We start from the raw sequence: 22,138 nt of genomic DNA, 5'->3' as shown, positions 1-22,138 counted from the left end.
CTGAGACCAGGTGAGGCTTTCCACTCACTGGCAATGAGGATGTGAAGGGCAGCCAGGGCTGGGATGCTTCAGCAGGAGCTCGCTGTGATGAGCAGGGCCAGAAGTTGAGCACGCACTTCAGTACTGGGACCGGCTCCCGTACAAGGGTGCTCTGACCAAGCAGATAAACACTGCAAAGGAGATGTTACTGCATGTTTTAGTGTCCCCAGCTTTCTCTCCATAGAAGATGGCATGTTGCTAGTGTCTGAGCCATTCTCTCATATGTGCCCACGGTGACCAGCCCCAAAACCACAAAAGGTCCTGAAATACAGCCTGTATTTCAATGTATCCATTGATTTTTATCTTGCATCTGTGGAGGCCACCAGGCTGCTCCCATACCAATAAGAGCATTGTTTCCATGGCAATTAATGTATTTAAAAAGGGCAGAATGTACAGCGAGACTGTATTTTTTTTAAAGAGCAAGCCCTAAGCAAGGCAGCCCTTGCTGCCGGACTGGACTTTGGTCTCAGAGTCTGTGCGATGCACAGACTGGTGTCGCTGTGCTCTGCGTTGGGATGCAGGGCACGGTGAGCTGGCTCTGCTGGGCTGGGTGGCACGGGGCTCACACAGACCTGTGCAAAGGCCCCACTACAACCTCTCAGCCCTGAGATCACTGGCCCTCTGCTGCTCAGAGGGTTTTGTGTTCCCTGGGGTGGTTAGAGCTGCGTGCTCCAAGGTGCCTGTCTGACCGTTTCAGTTTTAGCTGAGCAATATTAAAAATCTCCCTGCAAGACTGAAGACCTCAGCAGGAACTCGTGGGAGCTGTTTTGGTGTTCTCTGAGCAATCCGCTATATGACCAGGTCACCTCCCTGAGCATCCGTGAGCTGCAGGATTGAGGTTTAGGTCATCAGACTATTCTGATACCTCAGGACCAAATGCTTCTTGCTTCAGCTAAGTTCAAATTCCTTTTGGGTTCGCTTTCTGTCATCAAGCGGCACAGGCAGAGAGGTTGGTGCGAAGGGAATTGCTCTATCAGTCCATTTGTGTTCATATATTGCTCTATCAGTGCCACAAGTGTCTGCAAGGCTGGTAGACATGGGAAGGAAGCAGGAGCTCCTGTCTCCTGCCCCAAACCCCAGTGCCTGTTTTGGATGGCCATGGTGGGGCTGAGGTACCCATGGGGGATAACAGGGCTTTGCATCCTCCTGGCTATTCTGTGGCAGAAAAAGCAGCAAAATTCATATTGCAAGTTATTTGTTTAAAATTATGTGTTTCTTATGGTGTCACTTCCTAGCGTGATGCATAGTTGCCATTGCAGCGAGATGAGTTAACTTCCTGCTATACCTTCCTGGGCAGGAGTCACCTCACCCAGTCCCGGTCACGTAAAAGTTTAGTGTATTGCCCAAGGCACTTGCTCTACAGTCTCGGGGGAAGAAAGGCTCTTTTGGAGGCACTCCATCCCATCCTCAAAGAAGTGTTGGAAGCGTTGCCTTTGGGGAGGTGGTGGCTGAGACTGCTCCCAGCCTGCGTGGCGTCCGCACACATGCATGTCCCCAGGACCGGCACTGCCCCTCTGCCGGGTTGCATTTCACCCTGCGATCCACCCTCTTCCTCGCCAGCCGCCCCGGCTCCCTCCGCCTCAGCAGCTTGCGGCTGCATGAGGGGAGACAGGCACGGTCTGGCAGAGGGTAAAACGAAAGAGCAGCATCAACCAAAACAACTGATGGCCCCAGCCTCAGGAGACGTGGCCAGGAGGAGGCTGGGAGGTAGTGGGATCATGTGGAGTGAGCAGTAGACAAAGGAAGGAAGTTTTTATTACTGGGCCAAATCCTGAAGTCCTTCAGTTGTATAAATTAGGCCAATGCCTCAATGACTTCAGTGGAGACTGGTCTGAGTAAAGAGAGAAGAAAGGGCTTCAGGATCTGGCCTCTGGGTAATTGTGTCACGTGGGAAGCTTATAAAGAATTTGCAAGCTCATGATGGCTTTCCTGAGCGGCCGGTGCTAGCCAGGCAGCAGTGCCCACGGCAGCCAGGGCTCCCACCTGGGTCACTGCCTGGTTCCTCTCTAGGGATGCAAAGCACCCATCCTGCAGCGGGTTCACCATTTTGGCCACTGGCAGGGTTTAACGGGGCTCAGCACCGCCCACAGGGCCCAGCCGGGTGCCCCAAGTTGGGTAGTGGCTCCACAGGTTTGTGAAGGTCTGTCTGCACATTCACGAGACCCAGGAGACTCATGGAGGGTTTTGGGGTCCTCCGTCAGCTTTCTGAGTTAGAGGCACATGGGCTCTTCATGTGGCAGGGAACTCTGTAAAAGGTTTACTGGTTTCATGTGTTCCCCCCCTCCAAAAAGGTACAGAAAGTGAAGGGCTGCATATCAGAGCCTGGAAAACCCTCTATCAGTTTCCCCGCATAGGGAAGGTCCTGCATTGGCTGGGGGAAATGTGTACGTGTCTGCACAGACACACGTGTGTGTGCCCGACAGCAAGGTTCGGCTCCGGGTTTGGCTCTCCGTCTGTGACTTGTTTTCCCCATTTCTGAAATGCTGGTGTCTGCTCAGATGGATGTTAGATATAGCGACCTACAAAAATAAATACTGAAAAAAGTGAGGGTCAAGTCAATAGTTTCAAAGGATGACAGTAAATCTTGATATTTACTAAGGCAAGAAGGTTGGGCATGAGTTGTGGTTTACACTCAGATTTGGAAACTGCCAGCTCAGAGTAATGGCAGTAAGCAAAATAGCATCCAGCAGAGGTGACGGCATCCCGCGCCCACAGAAATCCATCACGCACGTGGTGGGTTGTCCTAGCCTGAGCAGATTCCCCAGTGAGGCATAATTTGGTCTAAGTGGCCATCATCCTTTTACCACACTGCAGTGCTTGGCCCTCGGGAAGCAAAGGGCAGAAGTTTAACGGCATGCCCCGAAAGCATGGCGGCTGGCTGCAGCGCGGGATGCTCCCATGGGAGATGCACGCGTTCACACCAAGAAAATCCCCGCGCCGCTGGGCAGGCAGCGTGTGGCCCTTGTGCTGGGATGAAGCACGGGGGAAGCAACCACCTTGCCTGCAAATGGAGTTACCCTGTGATGCCTTTTGTAAAGCAATTTAGCTAATGTAGCATGTGTCTGGGCCTGATGACTCCCTCATTTGGTTTGTTGGCTGTTGCCAAACTATCAGACTCAGCAGGTCCTGGGCTGTAAGTGCTGGCTCTGGCAGTACCACCGGTGCTGGGATGGGTTCAGGGCATACCCTGGTCTTCATCTCCTCTCTGTGCTGTGACATCCCAGTGAGCAAGTGCAAGGGGGCCACAGCGTACCCCGTACTGCCCTGTTCTGGGCAGACAGGCTCAGACCCAGTATCTATCCCCTTGGGTGACAGTGTTGTGGTGGGATTTTCCCACTTGGTCAGGTAGATCCACTGCATTTGCTTGCTCGTGTGCTACAAGGACTAACGGAGGCAACCAGAAGGCATGGGTGGTAGCTTGATCTCGCCAGTTTGAACACGAGGATGGGTTTTGATGTCCCCCAAACCTCCTGTGTTGTAGAGAGGCAGGAACGTTTCCAACAACATTGGTCACACCAGAATTGCACCCAGCCCAAGATTCGATGCCCGCTGCCATGGTGCCTGCGTTGCCCAATGCTGCCCCTCCACAGCACTCGGCATTTCACAATATTTATGGCCGCTCCTCACCCTTGGCTGCTTAGACAAATAAAGCCTAATGCAGCCTGAGGCAGTTAATCCCTGGCTCTCCAGCCTCCCAGCAATAACAAGGCCTGGGTGGCATTTCAAAGAATGTACTAGGGGAGAGGGGGAGTGCTGGGATCTTTTTTTTTTTTTTTTTTTTTAATAGGGGGGGGGAAATACACCCCTGCCTTCATTGAAGATAAGTGACATTGGCCAGGCTGAGCTCCTGCTCAGAGGTTATAGCGGTGATGGAAGGCAGGAGACTCTGCACGGTGTTAGCCCCAAAGTAACCTTTGCCAAAAGAAAAACACTTCTTAATACAATAGTAGATTTAAAAAAAAAAAAAAAAAAGAAAAATAAACAGGGCCCCATGTGAACTTAGGAAACCTGTGCTGGCATGAAGAGAGATGCGCATGGTGAAACGGCATGAACAGCACCTGGAGGGACTCTGGCCCCCAGACCCACGTTGCTGGGAATGGGAAAGGGCCTGTGTCTGTCCTTGGTCCCTTGGTCCAGCGTGGTGCCAAAGCGGCCCTGCTGCCAAACGGCTTCTCCTGCCTTTGTGGTCCAAGCCAATGTGTCTTCCCTTTGCTCACACCTTGATGTTCCCATGGGGCTGGGAAGGCCATCCCCAGCCTCACCCCATGGCTCTGAGGACCACGTACCTTGCAGTGACCAGATAGGGACAGCCAAGGAAGTGGTGTGTTGTCTCTTTAGCACTATTTCCCTGTTAGTACTTGTGCTCCTTTGGTGGAAGTCATTAGCACGTGTAAACGCTTCCTTCCCATTGCGTCCGCTTGCGTGCTCTCCCTGCTGAGCTGCGTGGCAAGGGAAGCACCTTGGAATGGGAAAACAACAGTCAACCTCGGAGTATTAACAAGAGAGTAACTGGGTGTTTATGAAACTTGGTAACCCTCTTGTAAGCTATTTTTAAAAAGCAGCATAAGGTGGTTTAGCTTACTGGCTTTCAAATGGCACCAGAGTCCGATGCTGCCATTTAGGCTAGGTGTTTCATTGTAGGAATTGTGCTATGATATACAAAGTGTGACATTTCCAACTCAGCCTTTCTTGGCAGGGAATTAGATGAGTTTCATAGCTGCATGAGGGGTGTTATGTGAAGGTGGAGAGAGGAATCTGTGCAGATGTTAAACAGCCAGCTAATCTCAAGTGACGTGAATGCCCTGATACACTTTGGCTCTCAGAGATGATGATTATCATCTTCTGCTACAGCGGGTCCTGGCTTGCGGTCACAGCTCTGTGCCAAGAGAAACCGAGAGTGTGTGCGTTTGTAACTTGCCATCAATGCCCGGGACAGCCCTGTGGGGCCGGCTTTCCCCCCAGTGCTCCGAGTCTCTCCATCTTCAAGTCTCTTTGCCCAGCAGGGAGCAGCTGGGATCACTGACCTGAGGATGAGGAGCAATCCAGCAAAGCCCTGTGTGGGGGGAGAGCTTTGTTGTGCTCTCTAGAGCCCATCCCTCTTGGGGATCCTGCAGAGAGCAGAGCAAGATTTTTATTAACCACATCAGGGAAGGCTCCAGGTTTGGCCAGCTCCGGCTGCTTTCAAGGATGGCAGAAAGCCGAGCTGTGCGGTGTTTTTCAGGAGGGTTGAAATGTCTTATCTCCTATGTTGCTGTAGGTGTATTTACCCCAGGGAGTTGCACCTCCTGTCTTGCTCGTGTGGATGCCAGGAGGGCTCTTAGGTCTGCAGTGAGCGCTCAGAGCTCTTCCAGCAGCCTTCTCCGCTTGTGCACGTCTGACCTCGTACCTGACGCTTCCTTCCTCTGCCGCTACCTCTGATGACTAATTCTCCTTTGAAGAGCATATGCCTGTGATCTTCCTGCCTCCCCTCATGCCCACCCCGTCAGGGGTGGCAGAAGGGGTCGTGCAGACGCGCATGTGCGCACGTGCAGGTGTGCATGCGAGAAGCTGCGCCGTGGAGGAGGGTTTGTGCTCTCCCGCTCCCCAGGCAGCAGCTCTTTCTCATGCCTGTGACCACTCTTCCCTTTGCTTTTTTATTATTATTATTTTTAGATTACACTTGATGCTTGAAAATCCTGCTTCGGTAATCAGGAAGTTTAAATTCCTCTTGCGTTTTTCTTATGCTTCCTACTTTCTGGACCCATCCACATCTAATGTAGCTTTTTCATGTCGCATTGGCTCCGGGATAAATCCATTTTCTTTGTTCCCTGTTATCTATCGTTGGAAGGAATAAGGTTTCCTCCTTTCTTGCTTGAGTATCTTTTTTCCCAAGCCAAAGCAGCTCAGTTCCTGCTGCCCTACGCTCTGTGGCTCAGGCAGGGATGGAGGTACAAAGAAGCTGCATGACAGGCTTGCAGAGAGCCTGGAGCGGATGGGGAATTGAATCCAGGTTTTCCAAGGCCAAGATAATCATCTAATTGCAAAACTGTTTTATCCCACTTACCCTGTTCATCAGCTTTTCTCGCACTCAGCAGCTGGAGATCAACTTGAGGATGGGTTGCTCTGCAGAGTAGAACAGGCACTGCCAGCTCCAGGGCAGCTGTTTGGTTTGAGGGCTCTGAGTTGATTTCAATTCACAGCTAAGTAGCAAACAGCTGGATGCAAACTCCAGGAACACGAAGACAGAGGAGCAGGTCTTTTCCGCTTGACACGGTGCCTCCCAGTCCAGCTGCGTGGCTTGCAGACCCCTGAAAAAGCCCAGCATGGTCAGCCTGGCTGCGGCAGCCTGGGTGGGAGGCAGGCAGGGTCCGCAGGCTTTGCTTACGTGGGGGAAACCTGCCCTGAGTGGGGTACAGGGATTTCTTCAGTGTCCTGCCCAGCCTGTCCATAAGCCAACAGTCTTGGGAAGAGCTAAACTTCAAAGGCCAGCAATTAAGCCCACACACATCAAGGAAAAAGCAAACCTGTGACTTGCTTTTTTCTTTCCAAATGCTGCTGCCCTTTTCTCTCTGTGCTCAGTGCCGACCCTCAGGCTCTGTCTGACTTCCCGGTCAGCTGCCTCTGCCTCCTCATCTCCCAGCGAGAGTCGGATGCCAAGACCTCGCTTAGCTTGAACTCCATCTTCCCTCAACGGAACATCTGCAGTTTGCATCAATGGGAGCTTCACCTGAGCCTCTGGGAACAGCTCATGATGGAGCTGTAGTTAATGACGGCCAAACCAAGGGTCTCCTCTCTGCTGCTTCTCAGGCTTTTCCCTTCCTCTGTGTCCATGCAGCAAAGCCCCAGTGCTGCAGGTGGAAGTCCCTGCCCAGGCACTGGAGCTGGTCCTGGCTCTGCCCAGGCTGTCACCAGCCTCAGCATGGGCAGCTGGGGCTCCAGCAAAGGGGACGATGCCTGATGCCCCTGCTTCGTTTTGGCAATGGGCAGTTTAGAGATCCTAGACCTGGATGTCTCACCTGGAGTACTGTGTGTAAGAGCTGGTGGTGACTTGTCCTCCAGGAGCTTATTCCTCTCTTTGGGAATCTCTCTGTGGGTATACAACAGTGGCAAAATCCACAGTTTACCTGAGTTGCATGAAACGGTACTTTGTTGTCTGCCTCATAAGTTTATCAGGTACAGCATGGGAAGCAGTGGATAATAACTTCCTTTAGTTGTTTACCCTTTGTCACTGTATAGGCTATCATTTCTTCTTAGCGGCCGAAGTTGTCTTTTTAGTGTCCCATGGGTTTGTACCCACTGCTGCCAGAGGTACTTCAGCCCGGTAAAGCCTCCAGTGTTACACCTGGATAGACATGGGGTGCAATTAACCTCTGGCTCATGCAATAGTCAGGCAACTCCTGAGCAGTCCCAAAGAGGTTACCTGGAGTTAGCAGCAGTACAAGCTTCTCCCAAGCCACTTCCCCAGAGATCTCAGACCCCCAGGGCCCACAGGGGGATGTCCCCCGACCATCCTGGTCATGTCTTTGTGCTGGCAATGCCTGTCTGCCAGGTACCAGATTTGGACCAACACTCATTTCACATGGGCTGTGGACCATCCATTGTGTCCCTTCAGGTTAGAGATGTAATGAACAGTGCTAATTTTTGTTACCGGTCCCCTAAAGCCATCTGATCCCTCTGCTCTTTCTATGCCATGTTAATCACATCCTGCAGGGGCAGCGAATGTGAGCAGGACAAGATTTTGAAAGCAGTAAATTAAAACAGGAAAAGAAGCAACCTGACAGTCCTTAAGATGTGGGAGGATAATTTTAATTGAGTTTTGCAAGGGTTTAGCCATGCAGTTAATAGGGGCCACTGGAAGAGGGGTGGCTATGTATGCTAAGCAGGACAGCTCACCTTGGGCTCCTGCAGAGCCGCGGCGGTGGCAGTGGGAGCTGCCACAGGCATTTTGGCAGGTCTGAGGATTTCTGCCCGTTGGGGAGTGAATCCTGTGGACAGAATAGGTCCTGTTCCTGTCTGAAGGCGCTGAGCTCCCCTTCCCCTCCCTGCGCATCCCGCTGAGCCAGAGCTGCCCTCTGAAATGTCAGGGAGAGGAAGCAATCCTTGGCTTGTTAGTTTCTACAAGGAAATAAAATGCACAGATGGCTCGAGCATCCTCTGTCTCAAAGGCAGGAAAAGGATTCTCCGGGCAGGAGCAGGCAGCCAACAAACCCGGAGCGATTCAGGGAACTGGGGGACCAAACAAAGCGGCGTCTGGCCAGCCCCTGGCCAGCAGCAGAAAGGGTGGGCCGGCGGCCCGCCGAGGGGAAACGAGCTCTCTGATGTACGGGAGCATCCCTCGCCCGAGCGAGAGCAGCAAACAGCCGGCTCCCCTGGGGCTTGGGGAGGCTGCTGACAGCAGAGATCCTGGAGGAGGTCTGCAGGGTGGCCCCGGCTGACCCGCTGCCCCAGGCCGGACATGTGGCTACCTGACAGAGGCTAACTTTGGCTCAGGACGTAGCCTCTCGGGGAGGATGGAGTAGGGAGCGAGCGCGGGACGGGGGGGGGTCTAGGGAGAGGAAAGACGGCAGGAGACAGAAATGCAAACATGGGCTGACAGCAGTGGGGCAGGGGGAGGGGAGGAGGAAAAAGCAGGGTAAACCTGGCAGGATGGAGCAGGAAACCGGGCTGGAGCGAGGCAGGGCGATGGTGAGATAGTGCTTCCTGCGGGAGGGGGAAAGGCAGACAGATAAACGCTCCCAGACAGGCACTCCTTGACCCCTCTTTGGGAGGACGTGGCGGCAGGTCCCTAGGGTGGCTGTGCCCCTGCAGACCGCAGTCCCAAAAGCAGGTGGCGGCATCGCTGGGTGTAGCCCTGCTCTGCTGCCTCGGGGCAGCTGGCTTGTGAAATACCATTATTTAAACCCCTGCCTGGAGGCACCAAGGGTGAGGGCACAAGGGTAACTTTGCTCCTCGGGGCAGCCCAGCTCTCTTGAAAGTGGCTCCTGCTTTTGAGCTCCTCTGCTTCTGTCCCCTGACGAGACTGCCGGCTTGGAAGTCCAAAAGCTGAAGGAGCCCAGAGAGCTCGTGACTTTCTTTGCCTCATTCCCCATCAGTGCAGGTGGTTATGAGATTTTTGTGCCTTGCCAGAAAAGAACCAGTTAATTAAAGTTTATGAGCAATGAGAGGCTAAACAGAGCCATTGAGGTTCATGCGTTGAGGCCAGAGCAGCCTTTTGGACTGAGGCCACAGGCTGTTTGGCCGGACCCGCGGGCGCTGGATGCACGGCTGTGGTGCTGCGGAGTGCCAGGGGCTGGGGGAGCAGAGCAGAACGCCCAGCTTTGCAGTGCTGCTGGTCTGGCTGTGAATTCTGCTTGTGTCGAGGCCATGCCGCCATCACATGATGCTCTGCTCGCGTCTCTGCCCACCCCATCCTGCTCCCTGCTTGGCTGGCAGGCAGGGGGATGCTTTGGCTGGGATCTCCCCTGGCTGCAGGTGCTGAGCTGGAGGAGAGCCCCGATTCTTGCATTCCCCAAATGCCCTGTCCATTTGGACACACATCCTTCCTCCTCACCTGGCATTGCTGCAGACCCGTGGTTCTTGGGGCATCTCTGAGGCTGGGGCCAAGAAAAAAGCATTTCCACCAGCTCTCATGGACCCTTCCTCTGCCTTCATATCGGTCCCTGCTCGGGGGGCTCTTGCCATCATACACCAACTTACCCACTGGTGTCTTGGGGCAAAGTTAATGTCTCGTTATGCTTTTGGTGTTGGACGGGAGGGATCAGACACCCAGTAATGATGATCACCTCTGTGTTTGTAAGTATTGACTGAGTCCCCTGTGTCCTCTGAAAGAGGACAGCCTGCCTCAGTTGGAGCAAAGGAACATCTGATGCTTTGGGAATATCCTCACAAATTGGTGAGGACACAGATCCACTTTGATTTGGTGATATTTCAGGGCTTTGAGGTCCAGGGATGAAAATCTCTGGACCAGAGGAGTGTTGTCTCACCATTGGCATTGCCCACTGTGAGAAGGGGAATGGTGTTGCCCAGGCTCTGGGTGCGTGGGGGTCAGTTGCATGGCTGGGACAGTGATGCTGCCATAGCACAGGGCACAGAGGGGCTGATCCTGCACAGAGGAGCACAGCTCCTGTGTTTAACCCCTTCTGGGACAGGTCTGAAGTGGTGGTCAACCCTGGGTTGCAGAAAAAGGAACATCTTTCACAAACCCCATAAAAGAAGGGGCCTGCTTCCTTTGCTGTTGTGCAAATACATAGTTTTGGGGAGATTTCCAGTTTTCTATCATTATGATTTTTAATTTATTCACTGCTTACACCTCAGTCTGTTTCCATCTTGCCCACATTGCCTTTTAGCATGCCACCTCTCTGTTTTTCCCCCAGCCTCACCGTGGGCATGGGTGGCTGTCACCCTGCCCTTGCAGCTCCCGGGCAGAGGCTGCTGGGCAGAACCTGCTCCATTTTGGTGTGAATTCCCGCCGTGGTTTGGGGCTCACCCTGCCCGCTGTGAGGCTGGAGAGAAAACACCTGGTGTTTCATCCCCACGTTGGCTGGAGCCTGCCATTCATTTCTCAGCCTCGTGCGATATCTCACCTCTCTGCAAAACAAGCCTTCCTCCGTGCTGGCGAGAACTGGGAGGAGGAAGAGGAGGAGCTCACAGCCCTACGTCCAAATTCCCCCTGCTGCTCTGCCAGCTGCCTGCTCCTTGTGTGACGTGACACTCACGCTTTGCTGCTCCAACCCACAGCTGGATGCTTGCCCCGTGCATGAGGAGGAGTCGCTCCATGGGGAAACTTCAGCCCTGTAGGTGGGAAGTGCGCCTGGCTCTGCCTCCGGCACGTGGACTTCCCGTGCGTCTGTGGGCAGCCGTGGGTTCTCCAGCTCCAGGCACCAGCACAGGGCAGGTGGAGAAGAGGTAACTGGAGCAGAGGGGGAAGATGGCACCTGCGGTGCTGGGGTTAGTTCCTGCAGGGCAAGGAGAAATGTTGCACATGCATTTTCGCCAGCAAATGCTGCTGATTTGGATAAGCCCAGCCTGGAAAGCCAGAGGAGAGGTCTGCAGAAAAGGCAGAGCAAGGTTCCTTCTCCCTCTCCACCAGTGCCAGCTATTGCTGCTCTTCTGCATCAGAAAAGGTCACTCAGTCCTTGTTTCCCCAATTGCCAGTGAGGTACCGGAATTTTGTTGTTGGCTGTCCAGGAGCAGGTCTTTACTCACATAGTAACTACGGTGCATGATTGCACGTCTAAGTGCATGCCTTGCCCTGCTTGCAGGGAAAGAGTCCCACCACTGGCTTTGCAGCCTGCAGGGAGAGCTCAGGGCAGCTAAAGGTTTGGGCTGGGGGTAAAACCCAAGGGAAATGGGGGACGCTTTGCAAGATGAGCCACATCAGGCTATATGGTAGCACTGAGCCCTGAGCAATCCCAGGGCATTCAGAGAGCTGTTGAGCCTCAGCCAGGGACAGGCCAGAGCAGCTGCCTGGGCCTGGCCAAGTCAGAAGAGGCTCATCCATGGTGCTTTGAGTTGCAGACTTGGGATGTGGGTAAATTCAGGGGCTCCATCCTGGAGCCTTGGTCTGGGGATTCAGTTACCTGGTACAAATCTGCCAGAAATCTCTTTTGTAGAAAGTGTCCAAATCTCAAGTTCCTGCATTGCTTTGTTGGGATGTTCATTGACTGGGAATTTTTGCCTGAATACAGCAACGTAGAGATGGGGCAGTAGCAGGGTCGGGGTAGCTTTGCTGGGGGAAAGGACACTCTTTTTTCCATTCCAGCCTATCTTTTGCCCCAGTACAGCACTGGGGTGGGTGGGCCGGGTATGCGAGGTGCAGGGAGACAAGCAGGAGCATGCAGCCTCATCTGGACCAGCTTTGCTCTATGTGTGTTATTTTGGAGCTCTGGTCACAAAACCCCAAAGCAGTAAGTTTGGTGGCAGGAGCACGAGCTGTGCCGGTTAGCTGGGGACACACGGCGGCTGTGGCCAGAGCGATCCAGTCCAGCGCCGGGGAAGGAAGTCAGCGAGAAGGACAGAGTGTGAACAAAATCCCTCTCCGGAAAGGCGCCCTGTTAATCAGTCAGCAGGGCCAACTCAGCAGAGAGGGAGGGAAGGGGAAGCAGAGAGGGGCTGAGGTGGTGTGCGGGGGCTCGGAGGGAGGATCCGGTGCTGGGCTTCCTGCGGGTGGAAGCAGACGGAGAGTGGGAGCCGTGTCGTGCCGTGCCATGCTGTGTTATGCCTGCACCTTCACCCACGCGCAGCCTTTGCCCGGGTTTCCAAAGCCATCGCTCGCTGTGGCGGTGCTGGCTCTGGCACAGACGCTGCTCTGCAGTGATTTAGCCGTCTGCAGCCATCGCAAGGGAAAACCAGGCCCCATGTGAGGATTTCTGGCAACGTGCTGAAGGGTGGAGAGATGAGGTCAGGCACAAGGCTGGAGCCTGTGGGCTGCTCGGTCTCTGCAAGACACCCTAGGTTGGGTAGCACTTTCCAGGGCAAGTGTGGCTTCCCTTCCAGGCAGGGAGAACCCTGGGATGCAGGACCCAAGTGGGCAGCCCTGCCGCTGTGCTGAGAGCAGCAGTGATTTCAGGGTGCAGAAAGAGGCGGGGGGGGGCTGGGGAAAATGAAGGAGCCACCAGCGATAAGGAGAAGGCCCTGGGTGCAGCCTGGCCCCTTTCAGAGCCACACGCTGAGAGATCAAGGCTAGGAAAACCGCTGGGAAACGCACTTCTCTGAAAATAGACAAGGTGTGAGTGGCTGTGGGATCCTGCTTCCTCTCCCCGCATCCCATCAATCCCCCTCTGTTTATTTTAATATCCCGCTGCCAACTTGCTTGGAAACGATCTTGAAAAAACAAAGCTTGCCGGGGCTGCCGCATGCCTTTTTAATTACATTAATGCTCTCCCCGTGCAAGGGCGCAATTTGGTGTGCACGAGAGAGTGGGATCTGTTCGGAGGGCCGAGGAGATAAAGCATTGCTGGGGTTGGAGGTGGAAAAGGAGAGACTCAGAGGAGAGGAGACACTCGATGCTCTGGAGACATCTCCCTCGCACCCTGGGATTTGCCGGAGACACAAACCATCTGTATGTCGGTTAGCAGAGATTTAATGGCCAAACCCAGCACCAAGTTCAGTGCTGGGGAAAGCGAGACACGGGAGCGAGCCATAGCAGGGCACACACTCCCCCGGAGAGGGAAAAGGCGAGGGCAGCAATGGGGTGGATCCATCATCTGGCAAGCACAGAGAAGGATGGAGAATTTTGCGGGGGGAAAGCTGATGGCCTTGAAGGTGCTTTTGCAGGCTGGGAATGGCTCCGTGCATCCCTCTGCCTGTCTGGATGCCACAGGTGGCTGTGGGCAGCAGCATCCCAAGATGCCAGGCCCAGCGTGGGGCTTTGGGGTGAGTAGTGGGTCCCCAGTGTGAGCCAGTGCCTGATGCGGGGAGTCCCCGAAGCTCCCAGCAGGCCGGGGCCAGCGAGGAGGCTGGACGGCCATGAGAGCCGGCCCAGCGCCGGCTGCCAGCAGCAGGACCGTCCCCAGCCCCGCGCCATGGTGCTTTCGGAGGGAGCAGTGGTTCCTTTTCCTGTTGTACTCGCGGAGGACCGTGCACAGGATGCATCTGCAGGAATCCCACAGCCTCAACCTGCACAGATCGTACTTTTTCTTTCTTCCCCTCCACCCCCTGGCGTTGTTTGCTAACAGGTCACCAGGCAGCACGTGAAGGGAGGCAGGGGGTTATTTCTGCAGCCATTCCGCTCCCCCCTGAGCCCGGTGGTGGGGCAGATGCAGTGCACAGCATCGGCCAAGAGGCTCCTGCCACATTGGACCGCTTATTTAGTGATTCAAGCAAGGGAGACCACTCCAGTTTTCAGACCCAATTCGGTGCCTGTCACAGCTAGCCGCAGGGATTGCTGTGCCAGGATTTTGGGGATTAGCTTTCTGCTCGCTGCCCCAGAACACTGGCAGGATGAGAGGGCCTGCTGTCCCCACCCAGCCCCATGGCAAGCCATATCTTTTGCATTTTGGGCTGAGCACCACGGGGGTGGCAGGCACCCCCAGCTGCTTGCTGGCGTGATGGACTGGCAGGCTGTGGCCGTCTGGAGAGCGGTGTTTGCACTGGGATAAGCGTGTCCGGCATTAATAGGAAACGCAGCTTAGCAGACAGATTCCTCCTGCCCCCCCCTCCCCCCTGGCCTTTTTTTAATAAACCTTGTTACATTTTGAAGGGATTTTACCAAAAATGCGGTCATTTATTTTCACAGCCCCAGGGCACATTTTTGTGTGTGACATCTGACGTCTCCTCCCTCAGTGAAGGGGAAGTTGGAGGCACGAGGCAGGGTGTCCTCCATGGGGGCCAAGGGCCACCCAGCCCCAGGGCCCGCGGTGACGCCGACCCGACCCGAACGACGAACGATGGCTGCTGTTGTTGTTGTTGTTGAGAGAGGGGTGTCTGTAGGACGGGCCATGGGGAGCGGGACCCCTGAGCAGGTGGAGGTGGGCCGGGGCGGTTGACGCTGCCTCACACGGGCAAGGGAAGAGGAGGCGGGAGATGGCGGGGGGAGATGGCCGGTGCCCCGCCGTTGCCATGGGGGCAGCCGCGGGGACACCACCTCGGAGCCGTGCGCAGGCGGGAAGGAAATGGAGAACAATCGGGGAGAACAAGGCCGGCAGCCCTAGCCTGGCCGTGCTGGCGGTGCCGCTCGGCACGTCCTTCCACCGCCATGTTCCCCTCAGCAGCCTCTCCCGGTGGCGGCGGACCCTGGGCACCCCTGGCTTCTCCATGGGCCTGGCTCCTCACGCCGCACCTCAGAGGCCTTGCGTCAGAGGGGCTGGCGGCCATTTGGTGTCTCCTGGGGCAGGTTTCCCCATAGAGGAACATTAATCACATGGCTCTGCCACAGGGCTTCCAAGGGCCACGGTCCTTAGGCCATGGTTTTGGAGGAGAGGCATCATATGGCATTCCTGCTGCTTGTGAAACCCATGGAAACACCATGTCCTTGAGACTTGTCCCTCCCTGCCAGATCTCTCCGATACATGGGTTTGAATGTTATGAGGGAAGGAGACAGACATGCATGGAACGCCATTGCAAAAACCTTGCGTTTCTTTATAAAATTGAACTAGCAACATATTTTTGCATTCTTTTCTTCCTTAGCATTTAGCATCTACCTGAGTCACAGCTTCACATTTCGCAACTTTTTTTTTTTCCTTCTATTTCTGGTTAGTTTGCTTGCTTGTTTTTGCAGTCACTGAGACTTTTCTTTTGAATTATCTCACATCTCCAGAAGCTGGAGTTTTACGATAAAGATCAGAAGTAATGACAGTCAGCAACACCGTGCTAATGAAAAACAACGGGTATGTCTCTGAGGTTAACCGGTACTTCGAGATGTTTTGTCCATAAGGAGCTCGCTTAGGGTGTGTGTCTGGCACGCCAGAGATGCAAGCACATGAGAAGTGGGACTCTCCCAGATGAAAGCTGGGAGAAATGCGTGATAATGTTTAACTGCCCGTCCTTGAGCCTGGATAATTTCATTCCTGGAATGCCTGTCCAGCTGTGGTGCAGGGAAGGGGGCTGCTGTAATCCCCAAAGGTTTGGTCCTGTTCAGGTGACTGCCTGCACCTGAGAGTGCCCGGCAGGAGAAAGGCATTCAGTGAATGCCTGCTGGCTCCTAAGAGCATCTCTGTACAAACACAAGAGTTTTGCATTTGTAGTATCTGGGCAGCCCTGATTTGTCCCTCTGATTATAGAAAACTACATGTGTATAGAAGAATCTCCTGCCAGACTCCTTCCAGTTAGCAGATAAGATCACTTCAGAGCCCTAGTCCAAGTAAGCTCAATCTCAGTCACCTAGTGAGGAATGGCCACACCTGGATTCCCTGATTTCTGGTCTTCCATTCTTTTTCTGGCCTTCATCTATGCTAGTCTGCCTGTCTGAGCCCAGGGGCTGTCTGGCCCCAGTCCTAGAGCTGTTGCTGAAGAGCGGCTCCCTGGAGCCAGGAGGGCTGCAAATGAACCACTTGTGTCCCAGTGAGCCAGCATTAAACTATCTTGTAGGAGCAAACTCCTGTGAGATGTTTCCTTCAGGAGGCTTTGCCCCTCTCTGGGCTGGTGATGCCAAGTTAGCTGCTGCCCACAGCAGTGGGTTCAGACTAGCAGATGTCTGCATCATCCCCTCTCTCCTTTCTCTCCACAGATCTGGTGAGCAGCTATTCTATGACCCCCCCTACTCTTAGCATCACTGAGGAGGAACACGTCATCAGCGCCAAGGATACGCTGACCATCACCTGCAGGTAAGGCGCAAGCAAGCGTGGCTCTGCTTAGACTGCTCTTACTTCATAAGTGCTGGAGGACCAGGCAAGGAGAGCCCACAAGGGACACCTGGGCTGCAATACACCTGCAAATTAGCACGGCTGACTAGAAAGCTTCCACATTCACCAAGTATAAATTCATCTAATAATTGAAAAAGAAGCTGAAGATGTCTCAGAGGAGATGGTGATAACCTCTGCTGTAGTCTTGCAGGCAGAAGGAAGATAGAGAAACATTTATGTGATCTAATAGCTTCCTTGTAAGCTCTTTAGGGAAATTGGCCTTCCTAACTCTCCTTGTCTTTCTCTGACGTTCCTTATTCTCACCTCATCAGGGGCTGCTAGGGTTGTAGTTCTGGTTTCTAAATCTGGCAGGTCATTTTGGGGGATGTTGAGAAATATCCATGGGAGAAGGCAAGGCTCCACTTACTGGTGGCTGTGAGAGGCTTCCAGCTTTTCTAGGAAGCTGGGATTTAATGCTCTGCCTTATACACATGGGAGTGAAGACAAGCCCTGGCCAGGCCAGGTGAGTAAATCTGTGAGAGGAGCTGGAGAATCTGTGGTCATTTTGGAGACTGTGGCTCTGAGAAGGTGATGTGCCTGAACTGATTTATCCCACGCTGGGACAGTTGGCTGTACGTTTTCAGCACTACCCCCTATCTTGGAAAGAAAAAACAAGTGGGAGAATTGACCAAGGTCAATTTTCCTGACAAAGCTGGAGTTTCCCTTGAGCAGCTGAAAGCAGATCCACGCTGGGGATCTGAATGCTAGGGCCCAATGGGGATATAAATTCAGCGTGGGCCTCAAATGGGTGTTTCTCAGTGTTATATATAACCATGGAGCAATTACTGCAAACACTTGGCTGGCATTGTGTTCATGTCTTGTCACAAACATATTTAACTTTTCCTGGAACAGATGGCATTGCTTTACTTTGTGAATCAGTTCATAGCCAGGGGAGAGAGATAGAGGAAAGGTTGTTGATGGCCATACTGAACTGATTTCACTCGGTCTGGGAAGCTAAGCAGTTGTGGGCTTGTTCATATGGTGACCTGAGGAGCCATGGTGTGTGCTAGGTTATATGAAATGTGTGAGTTGGAGGACTGTGGTCAGCCATATAGCTGCTGGGGGGGGGGCGCATAGAGGAGGAGGAGGGAATCTGGGGACTCCAGTGCTCTGCTGTGGTAATTCTCTCCACAGAGGGATGTGGGAGCTGATACTCTCTGTTAAAACCTTGGAAGAGGGGAGATTCAGTAAGATTATTCTGAATGACCTTATAATCAGGCCAGACCCTTTCTCAGCAGTGGCCCAGGGAGGGACACAGAAAGTGGTTTCAAGACCGTGTTGCTTGCAGATTGAGCCAAGGCTAAAGAACATACTGAAGTTAGAGGTGTGGTTAAAGAAAGTGTCTTCTGCAGTCAAGCATGAACGTACCTGCTGAGCACTATGAAGCGGAAAGCCTTTCTTTTTGGGTAACCCTCCTAGACTGCAGACAAGGTTGCCCTTTCCTTGTGCACTTATTAGGTATCGATTAATATGAAGGAAAATCACATGAAGTGGAAAAAAAGAAAATCTTATTTTCAGTGCAGATTCTGCATGGCCTGCCCTTGCAGGGAGCATCATACAAGCTACAGTCTCTCCAGGTGGCAGCAAGCTCCCTGTTTCCTGCCGCAGTGCCAAAGCTCATCTTTCAGGCTCACTAGGGCGGCATCCATACAGCATGCTGGCATGGACACAGCTGAGATAAGGAACATCCCTACCCTTGGCTCCCAGGTGTTGTGCAGGACTGAACTGGCCAGCCGAAGAGCAGCAGGGCCATCTGCAAACAGTACTAAAACCCATGAACCCTCTGCCCATGTTGCTCCCTGGCTGCCCCCTGCCTCTGCAAGCTGCAGTCCCAGATGTGCTCCTCAGGGGCTGTGCAGTGTCCTTCGCACCATCCATAGGTAGATAAGACTCGGCATCTCCTGCATAGCTCAGAAGTTCCCCTTCTCGCTCTGAGCTCTCAAGCCTGTGTTTGTCTAATGTCTTGAGGAAAAGATTTTGACTGTGGGACACTATTACTTCGTTTGAATGAAAAGTAAATCTTTCCTGGTCCCTGGATCTCTAATTACACCCAGCTGCTTCTCCAACCTCTCCTCCGGACCATGGCCCACCCTGGGAAGACCTGGCTTGTGTTAATGGGAGCTGAAGGGAAAAACATGCAGACCACCAAGAGAACAGGCAAAGGAGAGGGTGGTGGGGCAGGGTAGGGCAGAAACAAATACAAAATCAAATCCAGGATCCAGGGATTTCCTGCTGAGCATCGTGCTGGAGGTGGCTTCAGTTTGACCCTGGTCTTCCCTTGAGAACAATGTCCTCTGGCTGCTCTTCGAGCTGCCCTGGAGCCAGGAGTACGGGCCTGCTTGAAGCAGTGCTGCAGCAGAAAGTTGAGCTCAAAACCCCCCACGTGAGACTCCCTGGAGACCTTTCAAGCTTCACCCACTGAGCGTGAGAGTCCCACAGCCAACTGTACTCTCAGGCTCCCTTGCAGCGTCCTGGATCTCACACAGCCGCAGCTCTGCAGCCCCCATCCTGCTCCGCAGCCTGCCTAGCCTCACTGGTGACCAGAGTCCTGCCAGGCCATGGGATAAGTGACGCCTCCGGAGCTGGGCATGCTTAACAGACACCCAAAGACAGAGCACACCTGCAAGGAGCTACCAGGTGCTGGAGCTCTGCTTTTGCAAATGGCATCACACACAGGCACGTTCCCTTGTCACCCAGCACAATGCACCCTTGAGAGGTCCAGATAGCAGAGGACCAGTGTAGGAGCATTCCCCAAAATACAGATCATGCCAGGGCTGGCAGAGAGCCCCAGTGATGTTTTGATCTAAGCATGTGGCAGAGCAGGGCAAAGGGGCTGATGCCCATATGGACAGTGCATCTTTTATTAGCTCCCAGCCCAAGAAGGAAGGAAAGAATATTGTGAATCTCTGCATTCATGCCCTTGGCAGCCTGAGCTGGGGGAAAGTGGAGAGCTTGTACTGTTCCGGCTCATGAATATTGGAGCAGAGCCCACAGGAGCCGGCTGCACAACAGCAGAAACCTCCGGAGGGATCGACTTGGCCCTGGCTGTGCCGTCCCATCCCACAGATCCTGGGCACTCGGGTAGAGAGGGAGCATCACTCAGCCGTGGTATTTAGAAAAAGAAGGGCAAGGTTGTCCTTTGCTGCCCAGTGACTTGTTAATAGAGCTGACTTGCAGATGCTTGCAGATGCACAAACCCTACTCTGGCAGAGAGGCAGTATTTGACCCCGGAGCCCTCTTGGCTCCTGTGGAGGAAATGAGTGCTGTGGCAGGGCTGAAGGAGCCTGAGGATAAGGCAATGCCCCACCATGACTGCTCCGGACACACAACACCTGCTGCTCTTTCCTACACGTGGGTGACTGCTGTGAACATCCTCTGTGGTGCTGAGGAGGGATCTGTCTTATCCCAGCTAAGCCACAAAGTCACAGCCAGCTTTGCCCATCACACCACGCTTGGGAGCTTCAAAGAGGATTGAAGCAAAGTGGTGCCAATTGCAACGTCTCCCTTGAAGAGCATCTGTCCTGAAAAGATTTAGGAAAACAGCTGTGGAGAAGCCTACAGTGCATCTGTTTCCAGCTGGCATCAGCAGGCTTCATCGCCCAGAGGCACATTATCACAGCTGAAAGAAAACAACTTGGGAACAAATCTTTGAAGGTGACAGATAAGAGGGAGGGAACCATCCAAAATTGCTGCCTGGACCTTTCCCCAAATGCAGAGGGTAGATTCAGAAATAAATCCAAGTGAGCCTGGCTTGCCCTCATCCGTGCCTTCTTCTGGTCCTCTTAACACACCAGCAATGCTAACTTGGACTCACACAAATGCCTACACCTTCTGTGTCCCCACTGAATCTGGCTGAGCAGCACATGATGCAAGGAATGCCTTAGTTTAGAGTTGCCCGCAGGCTGGTCAGCAGGTCTGTTTGTACTGGCCCATCCGTGTTTATATAAATAAGTGTCATTCAGCTACTGCTAGCCTTGATGGTTAATAAAACAAGTGGATCTGATAATGCGTGAAAATCCCAGTGGGTAAACAAACAGAAAGCGGAAACACTGGAGACTTGTACAATTACTCTGCTCCACGTGGAGCGCCAAAAACGCCTGAGCAAATGCAAAGGGCTTTGGGGCTCCTTTGCGCAGTCAGGGTCTGAAGCTCTCGGTTCTGGGTTGAGAGCGGGGCCATCCCCATGGTCTGTGCCCAGTGCAGCGGGCCCATGGGCACAGCAGCAATGGGCATGGCAGAGGCCACTGAGTGTTACTGGTTTGGTGATCAGATTTACTGATAATTTCCCTGTGCGTGCATAGGATGGGAAAAACTCAAAATTCATGAGTCTTATTTTTATTGAAGCGTTTGTAAGACTCTGATACTTTGGAAAAGCCTGCCTGTGATTCATGGACAGAAGCCGCTGGAGCAGGACTTCCAGTCTTGCCTCAGGCACTGATGGCATTTTTAGGGAATGCAGAAGTTTAAGCTGGGTCAGAGGGGCTGCGTGGCTGTCCCCAAGGGCACGTCACTGCCTCCAGAGCCTTGTGCCTGGTGACCCAGGGAGAGTGCAGCCCACTGTCTCTGAACTCATCCGTGGTGAGCCGGGCAGCGGGAGCTGGAAGAGAGCAAAGTCTGCAGGAAGATAAATCAGCTTCTGAAGACAAACACAAAGGGGCATGTCTTTCCCCCATGCTTGGACAGAAATCCTGTCCTCATTGCATCTGAGCCATTGTGCCCTCCGATGGCACCTTATCTCGCTTCCTCCTTGCTGTCCCTTGCTGTCTGGATCCAGCTATTGGTGACGGTCACAGTCTGGCTGCGCTTAAAAGCATCTGTCTGCAGAGCTGCTCTGGCAGGGTCCTGGCAGAGGAGCTGCATGTGCCAACATGCCTATTCCAAACTTGCATAATAGATGAACCCAGTTTCCCCTAATAGAGCAAATGGTGCTGGCAAAAGGCCATTTTTACCCCCACAGCTGTCTCTTGTGATGTCTTCTTTTTTCCCATTTCTTTTTTTTTGCACATTCTTAAGTGACTTTCAGCTACACTGGCAAACTTTCAAGTGGGGACTAGGCCTTCCTCTGAAAGGAGCTCTGATTTTGCAGAAGGAAACTTCCAGCATGGAATAAAAGCTTGTTTTGTTTGTAGTAAACAAGTGCAGTTATAGCAAGCTATGGTGGCGCGCATGAGTGTGTACATGTGCATATGGAAACCTCCTGCTCTGGAGATCCTCAGCTATATATAAATACACACATGCATGTTATGTCTGGGGTTTCTTGTAGTTCCTGGACCTTTCCGTTTGTCTTTGGGCCACTGGTGAACAGGCTCTGCAGTCATGCCATTGGAGAGGTGTCTGTAGCTCAGCGACTCTGCAGAGGTGGGAAGGGGCAGCAGCCCCAGGCCAGCTGGGGGAGCGTGCTGAGGGGTTGAAGGGGCTGCAGGGTGCTGTGCAGAGCAAGGGAACCCCCTCACAGCAGCAGGGAGGGAAACAGCTGGCAGCTGGACAGAAGGCAGTCAGCTGAGCCTCCCCTTGTTTTCTCCTTGCTGTCTTTTATCCCTGACTCCCTCCTGCTTTTCTCTTTCTCATTTTCTTTCCAGTCTGCTCTCCTTCCCTCATTTTTCTTCCCACTCCATTCATCACACCATGAGCCCCAGCCAGCAGCTACACTGAGCCAAGAGAACTCATCACATCCGTGTGTTTTCTTAATAGCTCTGGACCCTCTGGACCCTTTTAATAATGAGAGGGAATAGAGAATAAATGGAGCCTTTCCCTTAGGGCCCTATGTGGCTCCCTGTCCT

The 22,138-nt window shown here is 53.4% G+C and overlaps 1 protein-coding gene across 2 annotated transcripts in view; it reads left to right on the top strand.

Annotated features, from left to right (window-relative positions):
• FLT4 (fms-related tyrosine kinase 4) overlaps positions 1–22,138 on the top strand; it is a 59,990-nt gene that overhangs the window by 5,994 nt on the left and 31,858 nt on the right. For both annotated transcript variants that reach the window (XM_010578916.1, XM_010578915.1), the window contains exon 2: positions 16,184–16,280. In XM_010578916.1, the coding sequence (XP_010577218.1) occupies positions 16,184–16,280 (97 nt within the window). The remainder of the gene's footprint in view (positions 1–16,183; positions 16,281–22,138) is intronic.

The sequence above is a fragment of the Haliaeetus leucocephalus genome, unplaced genomic scaffold (assembly GCF_000737465.1).
Source record: "Haliaeetus leucocephalus isolate CR32 unplaced genomic scaffold, Haliaeetus_leucocephalus-4.0 Scaffold656, whole genome shotgun sequence".
NCBI lineage: Eukaryota > Metazoa > Chordata > Aves > Accipitriformes > Accipitridae > Haliaeetus > Haliaeetus leucocephalus.
Note: the sequence above shows the minus strand (reverse complement) of the source record. Positions and strands in the feature narration are given on the sequence as shown.